The 18422-nt window shown below is 41.2% G+C and overlaps 1 protein-coding gene across 1 annotated transcript; it reads left to right on the plus strand.

Annotated features, from left to right (window-relative positions):
• Nucleotides 1–5705: 5705 nt before the first annotated feature.
• On the plus strand, nucleotides 5706–16728 carry LOC105381119 (trichoplein keratin filament-binding protein). The gene is made up of 8 exons (XM_048626418.1): nucleotides 5706–5993; nucleotides 6330–6440; nucleotides 7593–7775; nucleotides 9117–9261; nucleotides 10256–10543; nucleotides 10944–11105; nucleotides 15871–16062; nucleotides 16479–16728. The coding sequence occupies exons 1-8, from the start codon at nucleotides 5779–5781 to the stop codon at nucleotides 16689–16691; spliced, it is 1509 nt and encodes a 502-aa protein (XP_048482375.1). The 5' UTR covers nucleotides 5706–5778; the 3' UTR covers nucleotides 16692–16728.
• Nucleotides 16729–18422: the final 1694 nt, after the last annotated feature.

Genomic DNA, 18422 nt, shown 5'->3' on the forward strand with positions numbered 1-18422 from the left:
CGACTTGTGATCATGCAATTTAAAAAGTATTTTCATTTCAATCTCCCAGTATGGCCAGTGCAGTGAAGCGTTGAAGAAGTGATCACTATTGATCCCACAATGACTCATTAGAGGTTACTGTGTGGCTCCAAAATCCTGAAGTTTTATAATTTTTAAGAAAATTTCATGCATTTTAGTTTGTTTTTAAGACACCATCGACCATAGATCACCACAGACAAAAATACCACAGACTAATTAGAGATTTTTGTTGTTGTGTTACTTTTTTATCTTTTTTAATACCTTAGAATAATAATGTCAACCTGAAAATGCATAAAATGATTCTGAGTTGTGTAAAATACTAGAATAATGATTTTATTTCTGATTGAATTACCTTTTTATTGCCTTACCCTGCACTTCCTAATTTGGGCTTTTGTCTTATTATAAAAATTAAACAAAAATTTAGAATTTGTACACATGAGTGGATGAATATCAAACTGCCATATGTCACGTCCACGCAAAATTTGGGAAATGGAGGTTTTTGTTTTCTCTATTATTTAATGGTCATAGAACTTGCCCCGTGATTTAATCAGTTGACTTGTGACCTTAAGAATGTATTTTAATAAACAAATCCATTATAACACTCATAGAAAGGCGTAAAAGTTAATAAACAGTTTGGACTTATAGCAGTTTGATATGCCCATACAAGACTTATGCTGTTTTGATATGAGTCATAAGGACTTATAGTTGTTTGAAAAATACTAATATCATGGGCCGGACTCAGTAAGACTAATAATATAGTCTATATTCTATTAAATACAATGAAGTTAATCAACCAAAATTTATCGGTATAAAAGTACCTACCTACCGTATTATATTCTACCCGATACGGCCCTGTGTTTACTATGAAAATGCATTGTGTTTGACACGTGGGTTGGAAAAAAAGGGGTTTTAAACTTACTTCGCCATAGTTTTCTGTCGTGTTTTGGTTACACTCTTCAATCTGTTCCTTTTCCGAGCTTTATCAGGGTTCACAATCACAATTTCCTCAACATTTTCATTCATATTCATTGTAAAACACTGGGAGCACACACCACAGCCTCGAAATTATCACCAAGTATGACGCCATGTTGAAAAAATTACGCTCTGTGATTGGCCGGAATGGACTTGTGAAAATTTGTAATGCGAAACGGTTAGACTTAAAAGGATTTGAAAAAAACTTACTTTTTTAACGGCTTTTTTCTCATGGATGCCTTGCACTTATTGGAACTTGAAGGGCATAGGCAAACTGACATTTTAACGGAGAACACGACCAAATCAAAAAGTCAATTTTTCGGGTAGGTGGACATATGGCAGTTTGATATTCATCCACTCACATTTTTAATTGCATTTATTAATTCTATAAATGGGTCTAAAAACTCCCTATCACATCTTTTCCTCCAACAGTACTCTACCAACCAATCTTCAAAATTTTCAGTGTAATTGACTAAATGAAATCTTTTTTTTAGATTTCTCCATTGACTCTCTATTCGTTGAGTATGTGTCCCGTCTGGCGCCACAAATGGGTTGTCCTCAGCACTATGATTGACCTTTTTGTGTATGTAGCCATGGTCTTCTAGGCAATCATAGGCTCGCCAGTAATCTGTATGAATCGTAGTGCCTGGCGCCACATGTTTCATAATAAGCGGGATTAATGTTGCAGAATCCCGCTTATTATCGGGACACACCTCAACTCTTAGGTCGTCGCTACCATCCTCGATCATGCCTAGCACCCAGTGCCCTTCGACTCTTCTTCCTTTATTAAATTTCCGCTTGCCAAATTTGCTTTCGTCGATTTGGACAATTTTGCCTGGCCCTCCTATCATTTTATTAAACGTTTTGCCACAGTAATCAAGGACAATAGTCTCACGGCAATAATTAAACCAGTCGCAAATGCTTGCACTGCTTAGTACTTCATTTCGTGAGGCCAGAGCACATTCCTTTTTTGTGATTTTATAATTAAAATCGTTTGCGTAACAGTACATGATTCTAAAAATTATCATCAATGGTATCTTTATATTTTCAAACCACGTATTTAGGCTTCTGGTAATCTTCGGTTTCTTACACTTGCTTTTGTAGCACCTAAAAGTGCCAACAGGCCCTAAAGATGCATTTAGGGACATTTGGCTTCGATGATGTTGACAAATTTTTTCCCTAGGTAACAAACCCATTTCCTCAGCAAATTGGACACATTTTTCCTCCGAACATAACTCAGCGCCAATCTTTGCCATATTCCAATGAGTTAGCAATTCATCTTTATATATGTGCTTCCGTTTATTGCTTGGTTGACCTGAAACAAATAATAGAAATCGTATATTCATGAAATAAACAAAGATACTTTACTGTTTTAGTTACTTCAATATGAACAATGCTTACCAGAATTACATGTTGCTGCTGTAGTTGGGACGGCCCTTTCAGCTGAGGGACCCGGAATAGCACTAGATTCACCAGCCTCAAGCGCATCATAATTGCGCTTAAAAGCCACATTTTGTGTAACAGCTGCCGAAAGCGGCTCAACAGAGTCTATCACTTGCACAACTTGAGCGAGTGGCTCAATAGAGTCTATCACTCTACGCAATCCAGACACGGAAGGAGCGTGCGGCTCAACAGAGTCTAACACTGGCGTCACTTCACTAAATCCATGAAACTCAGACACAGGGGTGGAAGGGGCTTCTGACGAAGACGAATCATGAAACGACTGCATGCTGGTATCCTTTGAATGCTCTCTAGCGCAATTACACTTGGCTCTAAACGCGAGTACAGACAAAGAATGACAATAAGAAAATATTGTATTTGCCGCCTTTTTATTTGTGTGTTCCATATACTCATAATACTAGATAAAGTTTCAAGATATAGATCAAGCATGTCATCTCTAAGTAGTCTGTGGTCAGATTCATGATTGTCTTTAGTCTTTACTATGTGCTTGAGTTTTAATTTGTGTGTTCCACTTTTTACTTTTTAAATTGTATACCGTAACAAAGTATAAATGAAACGCTCCGCTCCGCTCCGCTGCGCTCCGCTTTGGTTTTAAACGAACATGTGCACCTAACCGCTCCTCCTCGCTTTGCTCGTCGTCGCACCTACCTCTAGGTTTCGATTCGAGGGATTTTGTAGTCATACCATCTTAACAAACTATATATGAAACGCTCCGCTCCGCTCCGCTGCGCTCCGCTTTGGTTTTTAACGTACATGTGCACCTAACCGCTCCTCCTCGCTTTGCTCGTCGTCGCACCTACCTCTAGGTTTTGATTGTAGGGATTTTGTAGTCCTACCATCGTAACAAAGTATATATGAAACGCTCCGCTCCGCTCCGCTGCGCTCCGCTTTGGTTTTTAACGTACATGTGCACCTAACCGCTCCTCCTCGCTTTGCTCGTCGTCGCACCTACCTCTAGGTTTCGATTCTAGGGATTTTGTAGTCCTACCATCGTAACAAAGTATGTATGAAACGCTCCGCTCCGCTCCGCTGCGCTCCGCTTTGGTTTTTAACGTACATGTGCACCTAACCGCTCCTCCTCGCTTTGCTCGTCGTCGCACCTACCTCTAGGTTTCGATTCTAGGGATTTTGTAGTCCTACCATCGTAACAAAGTATATATGAAACGCTCCGCTCCGCTCCGCTGCGCTCCGCTTTGGTTTTTAACGTACATGTGCACCTAACCGCTCCTCCTCGCTTTGCTCGTCGTCGCACCTACCTCTAGGTTTCGATTCTAGGGATTTTGTAGTCCTACCATCGTAACAAAGTATATATGAAACGCTCCGCTCCGCTCCGCTGCGCTCCGCTTTGGTTTTTAACGTACATGTGCACCTAACCGCTCCTCCTCGCTTTGCTCGTCGTCGCACCTACCTCTAGGTTTCGATTCTAGGGATTTTGTAGTCCTACCATCGTAACAAAGTATGTATGAAACGCTCCGCTCCGCTCCGCTTTGGTTTTTAACGTACATGTGCACCTAACCGCTCCTCCTCGCTTTGCTCGTCGTCGCACCTACCTCTAGGTTTCGATTGTAGGGATTTTGTAGTCCTACCATCGTAACAAAGTATATATGAAACGCTCCGCTCCGCTCCGCTGCGCTCCGCTTTGGTTTTTAACGTACATGTGCACCTAACCGCTCCTCCTCGCTTTGCTCGTCGTCGCACCTACCTCTAGGTTTCGATTCTAGGGATTTTGTAGTCCTACCATCGTAACAAAGTATGTATGAAACGCTCCGCTCCGCTCCGCTGCGCTCCGCTTTGGTTTTTAACGTACATGTGCACCTAACCGCTCCTCCTCGCTTTGCTCGTCGTCGCACCTACCTCTAGGTTTCGATTGTAGGGATTTTGTAGTCCTACCATCGTAACAAAGTATATGAGAAACGCTCCGCTCCGCTCCGCTGCGCTCCGCTCCGCTCCGCTGCGCTCCGCTTTGGTTTTTAACGTACATGTGCACCTAACCGCTCCTCCTCGCTTTGCTCGTCGTCGCACCTACCTCTAGGTTTCGATTCTAGGGATTTTGTAGTCCTACCATCGTAACAAAGTATATATGAAACGCTCCGCTCCGCTCCGCTGCGCTCCGCTCCGCTCCGCTGCGCTCCGCTTTGGTTTTTAACGTACATGTGCACCTAACCGCTCCTCCTCGCTTTGCTCGTCGTCGCACCTACCTCTAGGTTTCGATTCTAGGGATTTTGTAGTCCTACCATCGTAACAAAGTATGTATGAAACGCTCCGCTCCGCTCCGCTTTGGTTTTTAACGTACATGTGCACCTAACCGCTCCTCCTCGCTTTGCTCGTCGTCGCACCTACCTCTAGGTTTCGATTGTAGGGATTTTGTAGTCCTACCATCGTAACAAAGTATATGAGAAACGCTCCGCTCCGCTCCGCTGCGCTCCGCTCCGCTCCGCTGCGCTCCGCTCCGCTCCGCTGCGCTCCGCTTTGGTTTTTAACGTACATGTGCACCTAACCGCTCCTCCTCGCTTTGCTCGTCGTCGCACCTACCTCTAGGTTTCGATTCTAGGGATTTTGTAGTCCTACCATCGTAACAAAGTATATATGAAACGCTCCGCTCCGCTCCGCTGCGCTCCGCTTTGGTTTTTAACGTACATGTGCACCTAACCGCTCCTCCTCGCTTTGCTCGTCGTCGCACCTACCTCTAGGTTTCGATTCTAGGGATTTTGTAGTCCTACCATCGTAACAAAGTATGTATGAAACGCTCCGCTCCGCTCCGCTTTGGTTTTTAACGTACATGTGCACCTAACCGCTCCTCCTCGCTTTGCTCGTCGTCGCACCTACCTCTAGGTTTTGATCGAATTTTAACATTGTTATTCTGAGCTCTATAAAATAATAGTCTGTGGTCACATTCATGATGATTTCTTATATGGCTCAAAAGGACATGCTTCCAGTGCCTTTAAACACAATATTTAAAAAAAAAAACATTTCCTATAGTCTATGGTCTAATGTTTGTGAAATTAAACTGAATTCTAACAAATCTCTATAGTAAATATCGAAATTTCGTAAATTTATGTTTTTCTCATAAACTAGAAGAGTCCGATAATTATTCTTTTGTGAGAAGAATTGTTTATGTGAGTACTTACCCTGTGTGTATATTTTAAAAGATTTTAAAAGGTTTTGAACACGCCTTGTTACTAAAGGTGAGCCTAAAATTATATCATACGTTTGAGATAAACTTTACATATTAAAAGTTCATGAACATATTACAATCCTAACCACTTACCCTTCTTAGCAAATATGTTCCAATAATTTACGATTGTTTCAAATACCGTTTCCCAGATAATGTCTCGACACCGTCCGCAATGGCAGCTGCAGGCCATGGCGGCTCAAAGACGGGACACCGAGCTCCGCAAGGCCGAGGAGCTGAAGAAAGTGGCCAACTACTTCGAGAACCACACCAACGCCTCCCGCCACCACGAGCAGTGGACCACTGAAGGCTACTATGAGAAGGCTAAGAAGGAGGCCGAGCGGTTCAGTGAAAATAAGATTAGGGCTGCGTGAGTATTTAATGTATTTTGTATGTGAAACCAGAAATGTATGTGAACTAATTTAAAACATTCATGAATGAAATGAGTGTGGGCTGAAAGACCATCATTCTGTTCTAAAAGGTGCAAGTTTGCAATAAATTACAGGGATTGAGGGATTAAAACACCTGTAAATAAAAGGGTTTGCCAGATGAGATACTTTCTGCCTGGGAAAATCTAGTTCATCAGCAAGAATAATCAGTGTCAGTTTCTGTAGTGGACCAAAATTTCATCAGAAAAGTATCCATCTGTAATAGCTTAATTTCATGCAAAATATACTAAAATTAGTGCTTTTTATATATTTTTCAGCAAACTGGAGGAGCGGCGCAAGAAGCTGGAGATGATGTTGTTTCAGGAGCACATGCAGTACCAGCAGGAGCTGAAGACCCTCGCCGCGCAGCCCAAGCTGTACAGAAATGGGTATGTTCATTACAAATACTAATATTTATTCATTGACATTGCATTTTTTTTTTCATCTCATCATTAACATAGTTTCTTTTGTACTTACTGTGGGTTGACTGGTAGAAAATGCTTGTAGAATTGAGTCCACCTATGTGCACTTATTTATAAAGGATTAAATTAAATACTATTTTTAAAATGGCTCTTCATACTATCAGTGTAATGTATAAATAAGTACTTATTGTAAAGGCGAAGTGTTGGTTACTATTTCACTCTATTTGATATGTGTAGAAAGGCAGTTGCTTAACAATTGAATCGTCTACAGACAAAATTTCAAATATATCTCTCAAATAGACCTAGGTCTCTCCCAAGTAGTTAGTGCTTTTTCTTCCTGAGCAGACAAAAGATAAACTGAGGTGTACAGCCCCTGTATTATATACCTATATAACTCCGAGTGGCATTGATTGGTTGATCAATACTGAAAAAAATCACTGTCAACTTAGAGAATTTAATTTGAATCTCCAACACAGTAGTGTCGAAATTTATGATAAATAGATTGAGACTGGAGCATTGGCATTGACAAGATATGGCCTCCCTAACTTCTTACTTGGCCAGAGTGGGCGGCCATTATTACAAACTCAAACTCTAATGCCTATTCATTGTTTAATTCATGAGGTTATATCATACTAACATATTTCATTGAGTCAACAAATAAGATCCAATGATTCAAAGATCATTTGTGGTCAATGACAAACACTAGAGCTGCAGTACGATCATGAAAAATATAGAATCGAATGCGAGTGCGACTAGTGTCAACTTGACAGCACTTTCGAACACTTTTTACCTATTGAATTGACAGTTGTCGCACTCGCATTCGATTCTATACGTTAGCTCTGTTTTTCGTGATTGCCCTGCTGAACCAGGGTTTGAATTCAAACAGTAATTTAGCATGTTTACTCTCTCAAAATACTTTATAACCTTCTAAATCAAAATTCTTATGACACTTGACCCCTCTTTCACCATAAATATCCTTCCACCCTAAGGTTGCCTTGAATAAATCGGTTAAGACCGCCATTTTTGTACTTATTATATGTGTTAGTATACTTATGATGTACCTACGTGTATACAAAAAATAAAGAATATTATATCTATCAATATAATATCTATTTCCAGTTCCTACCTAAACGACGTACCAACATCCACGCTAGAGCAGATCAACCAGGGCATCATGGCTAAAGAAGAGTCTCTGCGGCGGCAGGAGGCCGAGCTGCGGCTGCACCACGCGTGGCGGCTCCAGCAGCCGGAGCTGAGGGCCGCACAGAGCTACATAGCTAATGGGAAACTCAAGTCTGCCTGGTGAGTTATGCAATCCTGGTAGAAATAATGGACGCAGTGCTAACGGCAGGCTCAAATCTGCCTGGTGAGTTATACAATCCTGGTAGCAATAATGGAAGCAGTCAGTGGATGAAGAAATTGGCTTGTGGCTGTTATGTAAGAGGTATACAGTATATTTTATAATGTCAGTAGCTATAATCTAGCATTAACTAGAACAGCACGTACTGTCAATTGCAGCGTGGGTCGCCCTGCGGCCAGCTTGAACAACTACCTTAGACAAGTCCACTCTAGCGCAGATATACCAGGGCATCATGGCTAAAGAAGAGTCTCTGAGGCGGCAGGAGGCCGAGCTGAGACTGCACCACGCGTGGAGGCTCCAGCAGCCGGAGCTGAGGGCCGCGCAGAGCTACATAGCTAACGGGAAACTCAAGTCTGCCTGGTGAGTTATGCAATCCTGGTAGAAATAATGGAAGCAGTGCTAACGGGAAGCTCAAGTCTGCCTGGTGAGTTATGGTATCCTGGTAGAAATAATAGAAGCTGTCGGTGGAAGAAGAAATCGGCTTGTTGCTGTTGTAAGAGGTATATAGACTATACAGTACCTATAGGTATGTCAGTAGCTATAATGTAAGCAGCATTAACCACAGCAGCATGATTGTCAATCGCATCATGGGACGCCCTGCGGCCAGCTTGACCGACTACATTAGGCAAGTCCACTCTAGAGCAGATCAACCAGGGCATCATGGCGAAGGAGGAGTCTCTGCGGCGGCAGGAGGCCGAGCTGAGACTGCACCACGCGTGGAGGCTCCAACAGCCGGAGCTGAGGGCTGCGCAGAGTTACATAGCCAACGGGAAGCTGAAGTCTGCCTGGTGAGTTATGCAGTCCTGGTAGAAATAATGGAAGCAGTCGGTGGACGAAGAAATCGGCTTGTTGCTGTTATGTAAGAGGTATATCATCATGGCCTTGTACTTCTATGACAGACGATTTAGTTAGTGTCTGGAACACGATTTTTCGTGACTATATAAGCCGATACGGGAGCGGCAAGGCCTCCCGCAGGATCTACAAGTGAAAGTGCAGCTAGTGGTCGGTACACGACTGTGACGTTTTTGCCGCTTGGGTATATAAGTTATAATGTCAGTAGCTATAATCTAAGCAGCATTAACCACAGCAGCATGTACTGTCAATCGCAGCGTGGGACGCCCTGCGGCCAGCTTGACCGACTACCTTAGCAAGTATTGTGTGGCTGGATGAGGAAGACCGAGGACTCCATGGGAGAAGCATTATGTCAATATTTCTGTTGATGATGATCATGAATTACAGCATTGTCGTACATTTAATATCAAAAATCTGTACATTATTTACAGGACACAACAAATAGTAGAAAAGGAACTGCAGAAGAAGAAAGAGGAGGAGGATACGCTGAAGATATTGAAGGAGAGAGACGAAGCGCTACGCAATCAGATAAAGGTGGAGGAGGAGAGACTGAAGGAGAAGGAGTTGCAAATGAAGGTACATTATAACCAGCATCATATCACCTGATGGAAGACCCACAAACAATATGTTAATTACCAAAAAGAAACGTTTCTTCATAAATTCGGAATATACAGGTTGTCCCAAAAGGTTAGCTGCGAAGGGGATGATTAGGATGGTCACAAGGATCACGAGAAAAAAAACCCTCTAAGTATTTAAAAAAAGAATTGACAACATTTCAAATAAAATGCTCACCGATTTTATTTTATTTTCGAGTAGATATCACAAATTTAGATGACCCGTATTTTTTTATTTCTTAATATTTCTATGTTTTAATATATTTTTTTAATTTCAAAGTTCAAAATATTTATAGTATCAGTGACGTCACGTCGAGGCTATGGATAAAAATATTTTCGTTGCCTGCCTAACCTAAAAAAAAAAGTTGGATGACATTAACTTGACATGAACAAAGGACCAATCAACTTCAACTTCAACTTTATTTTGTGGCAAGGACCAATCACAAACTTCCGTCATTGACAAGGACACATAAAAGTGACAGACATTTGAGTGACGTTTGTCATTGTCATTGTCAAAGTGACATAACATGTTTTTTTTTTGTTCATGTTTTAGAAGTAAAAGCGCGTTTAATTATTATGCCACATCGTGATGTCACGAATGATAATTTAGATTATTATGTTTTTCTCTGAAATAAATCAATAGAAAAATCGGAAACATTTTTTTTTGTCAATATTAGAGCCATATCTCTAAATGGTTTTCGAATTTCAACTGTATAAAATTTTGAAATGTTGTCAATTGCCGGGCTATTTCTAGATATGTACCCTATGTGCATTTTAATCATCGCAAAACGGCGAAAACACCGTTCCAGCTAACATCCACATAACATTTTGGAACACCTGTATAGTTTATATTTATTATAGGTTGCATGCACCTTTGCTGTATAAGTCAAATGTATGTATAATGTCACATGCCATGTTCAATCAAATAAGTAACAATATTTTATTATTATTTCCAGGATCTCCGCAACAGTCTAGAAGGCCAAATAGCCGAAATGAGCGAGAAAGAGACAGTCGTCAACCAACTACGAAAACTAGAAGAGAAAGAACAAATGAAACTCGAACAATTAAAGTACTTGGCGTCAGAAAGAGAGAGACAACACGCTAAGCTCAAGGGCGAGAGAGATGCCACTATTGTGAACATGGGACTACATAAGTACAAGTTGAAACAGAAGGTTTTGGCGGTGATGAAGGAAATTGAGCTGGATTTGGACGTCATGCGCCAAATACAGAAGGCTTTCTTGAAGGTAAATAAGTCCGATTTGTCCAGTTCAATTACGATTAAAACCTGTTTACATTCAATAGAAAACTAGGCGGACTAGAATGCTTCTTTTAGCCAACAGTAGATACATAATCAAAAATTTAAACGTTTCAGAAAAACTCTGCGTATCATTTGGTAGTCGTTTCCGAAGCCACCAAATCTATTTTTAACCTTGTAAAATAAAGGTCACAACACACATAAAAAGATCGTCACCATTAGCTTGTCCCGAGGTGAGGCGATTACGTTACGATCCCCTTAGTGTGCGTTGCAGCAGGGAATTTCATACAAATAATACTGAACGGCCCAAGTTGATACGGTCACCATCCTTTTCCGAGTTGACACATATGTGTGCTGTAACCTTAAAACAAACCACTCTAAACTTTCAGGACTACGAATCCGAGGTCTCCAAGTGTTCGAGCTACAAGCGCGTACTAGACGACGCGCTGAGCACGCTAGAGCAGTGCAGAGAGAGGGAGCGAGCGAGACAGAGCAACATCGACGCCATGTACGACGGCGAGGCGAGGCAGATCAACGAGAAGCAGGACCGGGTATGTAATAGCAAATTGTTATGGTTCGTACTCACATAAGGTATTACTCGATCGAGCTAAACTGTCGAGTAAAACCCATGGCATGGACTTTCGTCCACACATTCAGCATTGATCTATCGAGTGTCGCGCGCCATTTAGTATTCACTAAACCGTAGTATTGTTGCTTCGAGTAAGTTCGAATGAAATTACTTTAATTCCATCGAGCAATGTTGTAGTGAAACTCAGTAGCCCTCTGCAGAGGGACACTTTATTAGCGGCATGTATAAAGTTTAATAAGAACAATCTAAATAATAAATTAAACACCAGCCATCTGGGAATCGCTATTGAAAAGAAGACACCAATTTATATATGTGAGCACCTGTCCTTGCACGCTGCAGCTAGACTGAGGGCTAGGGAACTTAACTATAAGTTTGTGTGGGTTAGAAAAAACAAGGTATTTATGCGTAAAACGGAGGCCTCTGATTTCGTGCACATTCGTAACATTGACTTCCTGAGTAAACTCACGTAGAAATCAAATACATAGCTAATCATAAATGATCGTGCATGTTCTTTTATATTTTATTGGACTCATCATTCGATACTTTAAATTTTTACTACCAAAATACTAGAGGACTAAATACTAAAACTAATGTGTTCTTTCATAATTGTAGTCTTGCAAATTTTGATGTGATCGTTGTAACGGAAAGTTGGCTTAAAAGTAACGTATATGATTGCGAATTATTCGATAATAGATATCAAGTTTATAGGCGCGATCGTGAATCCACGACGTTTGATCCTCAGAAAGCAGGAGGGGGCGTTATAATAGCCGTTCATAAACGTATTAATTCACGTAGAGTTCTTGAATTTGAAAGCGGCTGCGAAGATATGTGGATAGTTTTAGATATAAAAGACAAAAATAAAAACAATTGTAAATTATATATAGACATAATATATAAACAATTGTAAACTGTAGGAGGTGTCACCATCGAAGTTGTCGATCAGTATGTATGTACCTAGGACAAGTGATCCGATTAGGTAAATCCAACTTCGATAAAGAGGTAGCTCGTAGAATCCAACTCGGATGGGCAGCGTTCGGGAAATTACGACACATCTTCACTGAAAACATACCTCAGTGTCTGAAAACAAAAGTTTTCAATCAGTGCGTGTTGCCAGTGATGACTTACGGAGCCGAGACGTGGTGCTTCACCAAAGGGCTTATCCACAAGCTCAGAGTTGCTCAGCGTGCTATGGAAAGGGCTATGTTAGGCGTGTCCCTGCGAGATAGGATTCGTAATGAAGAAATCCGCAGGAGAACTAAAGTTACCGACATAGCCAAAAGGATTAGCACGCTGAAATGGCAATGGGCTGGCCACGTAGCCCGCAGAGCCGACGACCGCTGGAGTAGAAAGGTTCTGGAGTGGAGACCCCGTGCCGGCAAACGGCGTGTCGGTCGCCCCCCAACCCGTTGGTCTGATGATCTGCGGAAGGTAGCGGGAAGCCGCTGGATGCAGATGGCGGGTGACCGTTTGGGGTGGCGATCGTTAGGAGAGGCCTATGTCCAACAGTGGACTACGGAAGGCTGAGAGAGAGAGAAGTTGTTTTGGTCATACATAAAACAAAAAAGGCAAAATAAAAGTACATACCCCGCAGAAATGAAAATGGGTACCAAAGTAGCGAAAACTGGCGATGATATATGTAATTTATTTGCTGATAATTTTTCTAAGGCCTACAGTCGCTTCAATCCCCAATGTAGAGATGATTCAATTAACCAGCATTCAAGCAATAACTGTATAACCACTGCATTATTTAGTCATTCGGAAGTCTTTATGGCTTTAAAAAGATTGGACCACGCCAAGGGTGCTGGAGCGGATGGCTTACCGGCAATTTTTGTTAAGAATTGTGCTCGGGCGCTTAGTTATCCCCTTCATTTAATATACAACGCGTCTTTACAGTCTGGAGTATTCCCTACGGTTTGGAAGGAAGCTAGAGTAATCCCGCTCTTTAAAGCCGGTGATAAAAGTTCAGTTACAGATTACCGTCCTATATCAATATTATCAGTAGTTGCCTAAGTTTTTGAAAAACTTATACACAAAATTTTGTTTTATCATGTTAGGCCTCTTCTATCTAATAATCAACATGGCTTCATGAAGGCGAGATCTACCTGTACTAATATGGTGGACTTTGTGGATGAAGTTTCGCAGGCTGTTGACTCTCGAATAAGTACAAGTGCTATTTACACGGATTTTAGCAAAGCTTTCGATCGGGTGAACTATTCTATACTGTTAGGGAAACTTGAAAGCCTAGGGGTGGGGGGTGGTTTGCTGTCTTGGCTAGGATCTTATCTCCATGGTCGAAATTCTAAAGTGGTAATAAATGGCTATTCATCGTATTCATTTGAAGCCGTATCTGGGGTTCCGCAAGGATCACATCTAGGCCCATTACTTTTCAATGTTTTTATAAACGATCTTCCCCTTTGTTTTCGACACACAAATTTCTACCTTTTTGCCGATGACCTGAAAATAGTGAAGCCCATATTGTCGTTAGAAAGCAATGATGAACTTCAAAGTGATTTAAGTCGTCTGGTTGAGTGGTGTGATGTAAATGGCATGCCCTTAAACACATCTAAATGTTATCACATGATGTTTTCGCGATGTAGGCAAAATTGCATACCTCATACATACTACATAAATGACTCCCCTTTGAAAAATGTGGTTGAAATCAGGGATCTAGGTATAGGACTGGACAGTAAGCTACAATTTAACAAACATGTAGAGTGTATTGTGAATCGCGGCTTTAAAATGTTGGGTTTCATAATCAGAAATACAAAGGACTTTAAAAGTGTTTCAGCTAGGCTAGTTCTCTTTAATTCATTAATACGTAGTTGTTTGGAATACTGCAGTCAAGTGTGGAACCCCCACTACGCTGTTTACGAGAAACGAATTGAGAGTGTACAAAAAAGGTTTCTGTGGCACTTAAGTTACCGTTATGGCCTTGCAAAAAAACTACAGCTTTGTAGTTTTTTTGCAAGGCCACAAAGAGAGACTAGAATATTTTCACATGCAGTCTTTATCTTCACGCAGAAAGGTGGCAGATATTATTTTCTTGCACAAGTTGGTAAACGGAATGATAGATGCACCGACACTACTAGCCAAATTACAAATAGCAATCCCTGTACGTTTGCCTAGAAAAAATAAATACATGCTTTTCCACATTAGAAAAAGCAACACAAATTTAGGGCAATTTTCTCCACTAAACAGGATGTGTAGATCTTTTAATACAGTCACCAAAGAAACGGATATCTGCATATCTCAGAGGCTTCCAGTTTTCAAAAAGGAACTGATGCGGTTGTTATAGTCACATGTTGGAAGCTACATATTATTTTAAATGTTCAAATATTTATTTTATTTTATCAATTAATTATTTTTAATCAATCTATCAATTTCAATGTAAATTCAAATTATTTATTGCCAATTAATGTTATTTTAATAGTGTTTCAATGCAATTATACTTTTTTATAATTTAAATGTAAATTATTAAGGCTCTAATTTATACTTAATTTATATTTGATTTGTACTTTTTTATAATTTAAATGTAAATTATTAAGGCTTTAACTTTAAAAATCTAATTTAATTATTACTTATAATGCATGCTGTATTCGCCTGTTATTGAAGATGCATTTATCATTTAACTGTATTTTTATTAAGCATGAATTTAATGTAATCTTTGTTGGCGAATCATATATAAATAAATAAATAAATAAATAAAGATCGAGCCTTCGAGCTGTGAGTTTTGCGGTCCACACGTAGATTTTTACTCGACTTCGAGTAAAACTATCGAGTAATAACGATAGTGAGTACTGGCCATTATCCAAGGGTGGAGAAGTGTTCGAGCTACAAGCGCGTACTAGACGACGCGCTGAGCACGCTAGAGCAGTGCAGAGAGAGGGAGCGAGCGAGACAGAGCAACATCGACGCCATGTACGACGGCGAGGCGAGGCAGATCAACGAGAAGCAGGACCGGGTATGGAATAGTACATTGTTACCCTAGGGGAGAAGTGTTCGAGCTACAAGCGCGTACTAGATGATAATAATAATAATAATACGCGGGACATCTCACACACGGCTATCCGACGTCAAAATAGGCCGAACCTGTAATATTACTACACAAATACATGACGACCGAATGGCGTAGTGGTTAGTGATCCTGACTACTGAGCCGAAGGTTCCTGGTTCGAATCCCGGCTACATTACGGCTGAGCACGCTAGAGCAGTGCATGGAGAGGGAGCGAGCGAGACAGAGCAACATCGACGCCATGTACGACGGCGAGGCGAGGCAGATCAACGAGAAGCAGGACCGGGTATGGATTCTGCTAAAATGTTATAGGTGGTGGTCCAGTAAGTCAATGAAATAAGTAAATGAAAACAGGGTAATAATTATGTAGATGATATCGTACCTACCTAGTAAAATTTGTTCGTCCAGAAAAAGTTAAGTATAACACTTTTTTGAACAAAATTATAATGTAAATGTAATCTGCATTCTGAAGTGGCTGGCGGCTATGTCACACCTGAAAGGAAAACTGATAACAGTTTAGGTAGAAGTCCCGTAGATTCCATGAACAGACAAACGTAGAAACGCCTTCTTCTGTTTATCTTTCCATCGTTGTGTTCATCCATACGTAGCCATTTATTGGCCAAAACCGGCATTGTCCTTACCAACCGCTATACTGTTGGGGTTCGTCGCATAGTATAATTTATTTTTGTATAATATAGAGTCGTTAATTTTGTAGATGTGGGCTAAAGAGCGCGAGGCGCGCGCGTGCCTCATGGCGGACGTGGTGGCCACGCTCGCGAGGCAAGTCCAGGAGCGGCTCGAGGCAAACCGCGCGAGGCAGCGGGAGAACGTTCTGGAACGAGAGAAGATTCTGGATGATATGGAGCGGTTCCATAGTGAGGTGAAGAGCAAGGAGCGGGAGACTCAGGTAGGTGGGATGGTTGTAAAGAGGGGTGTGGGTTTGATATGTGTGTCAGTCTGTGGCCATATCCTAGATTGGCATGTTTATAAAGAGGGGTGTTGACGTGTATGTCTATCTGTGGCCATGTCTTAGCTCTTGGCTAGGCAGTCAGGTAAACTGCTACCATTTTTTATGAAATGTGTAATTTCTTGGTCCATGTGATTTCTTCACAAGGAAAGTTTTTTAGTTGTACCTAGTTAGATTAATTATTAGATTTTTTTATGCAGCTTGTGTCTCACTGCTGGGCATAGACCTCCTTTTTAACTGATTATACATTCACATTCACTGTGAATTCACCTCTTCTCTAAACTTTCTATTGATTTCTTCAAGTATTCTTAGTATGAATAACGATTACACTTACCAAATTACATTTCCATCCACAGCTCCAAAACTCAAAGTACAGCAGCATAAACACCCTCCAATCCCAGCTCAACGGGCTGCAACTCAAGAGGGAACAACTAGAAGCGGCGGTGTCCCACGAGGCCGACATGAAGGCCGCCGCGGAGCTCGAGCGGACTCTGCGGCACGAGATCGCAAGGGCTCATAGAGAGGGGTCGGGGGGGTTGCCAATAGGGAGACGGCAGGCTTGGGCGTAGGGGAGGAGTGTGGGTTGATGGGACGGTTAGTTTGAGGTTTATTTTATTTTATTTATTAGCGAAACAAACAGCATTATTTTAAAAATAAACTATCACTAAAGAACTTACAACTAAAATGCCAATGACATGTTTCGACTTAGGTTTAGTGGCAGTTTTTGGGGGTAGTTGGTCTTGCCACTGAAAAAAATATTACTGTGTTGCACAAAGTAGGTTAATGGGAAGGTTAGTTTGAGGTTTATTGGCAGTTTTTGGGGTAGTTGGTCTTGCCACTGAAAAAACTGTCGCCGTGTTGCAGAAAGGGACTTTAAGCTAATGTCGGCATTAAATGTATTGCTGCCTTGCTTTGACAGTAACGAATTACAAATACAAATATCTTTATTGATAGCCAAAACATTGAAACAGTGTTATAATAACATATGGAGCAGTGGTTTGGTGGCAAAGATCGAACCTCATTACTGTGAAAAACAAACTACGACAGTTTCAAAGGCTTGCATGCGTTTCAATCACCGGATGTATGAAGTCAACCCCAACAGCCGCCCTAGAAATAATTCTAGGACTTCCACCACTCGATATTATCATCAAGCAGGAAGCTAAAGCGGCGGCGATAAGGCTAAGTAACATGGGACTATGGTCAACGAATACTACTGCACAGGGACACAGTCGCATACTTGACATTGCCAAGTTGTCGGCTCCCGGGTCCACTGAATGCAGCGACACTACTATAAAGACGTTTATCTTCAACCGAAGCTACACTATCCAGCGAGATCAGTGTGGCACATCAGACGAAAACAATTACGACATCAATATCTACATTGACGGAGCCAAGAACAAGAAGGGCAGCGGTGGAGGTGTCTTCTGCCCGGAACTTAATTTACAATACTCTGTCAGCTTCGGGAACAAAGCTACTGTTTTTCAGGCAGAAGCTGCCAGCCTACTTGACGGAGCTACACAAATAAAAGACACAAAAAATTGCAATATCTGCTTCTACACAGACAGTATGGCAATTTTAGGTGCCTTAGGCAGAACTGTAACAAAATCTAAATTAATTTTAGAATGTCACAGAACACTTGAAAACCTAAGCATTTCAAATAATGTAACAGTACAATGGATTAAAAGTCATAACGACAACATAGGAAATTGCGAGGCTGACCGACTAGCAAGAATGGGATCAAATACCCTACCAATAGGGCCAGAACCATTTATTAGTTTGTCATCAAAGGCAATAAGGCAATGTCTCACCGATAAAACACTATCTAAACACAATCAGGAGTGGATAAATCGTGTAGATTGCAGACAAAGTAAAGCGTTTATTGTATCATACAACCATAAACTTACACGCTACTTACTCAACCTGTCCCGTAGTAATATATCATTAATGGTAGGATTAATAACAGGACATTGTTGCGTGAATAAACACTTATATACCATAGGTAACTCAACTAGTCCCTTATGTAGGACATGTAAAGAAGTAGATGAGACGGTTGAACATATTTTGTTAGCTTGTCCACCTACTACAGAAACAAGATTATCTATTCTTGGACCAACAGAGCGCCTACCTCAGCTATTACAACACCCAGGCCTGCTACTCCAGTTTACTCGGGAGCTAGGCTGGCTGAGCTGAAATCAAGGGGATATGTACAAAGGTTCCACTCGAGAGAGCCACGTACAGGAACTTCACCCCCTATGAGAATAGAATAGAATAGAATAGAATATCCCTGACCCCTACACTAG

Source organism: Plutella xylostella, chromosome 16 (assembly GCF_932276165.1).
Source record: "Plutella xylostella chromosome 16, ilPluXylo3.1, whole genome shotgun sequence".
Taxonomy (NCBI): Eukaryota; Metazoa; Arthropoda; class Insecta; order Lepidoptera; family Plutellidae; genus Plutella; species Plutella xylostella.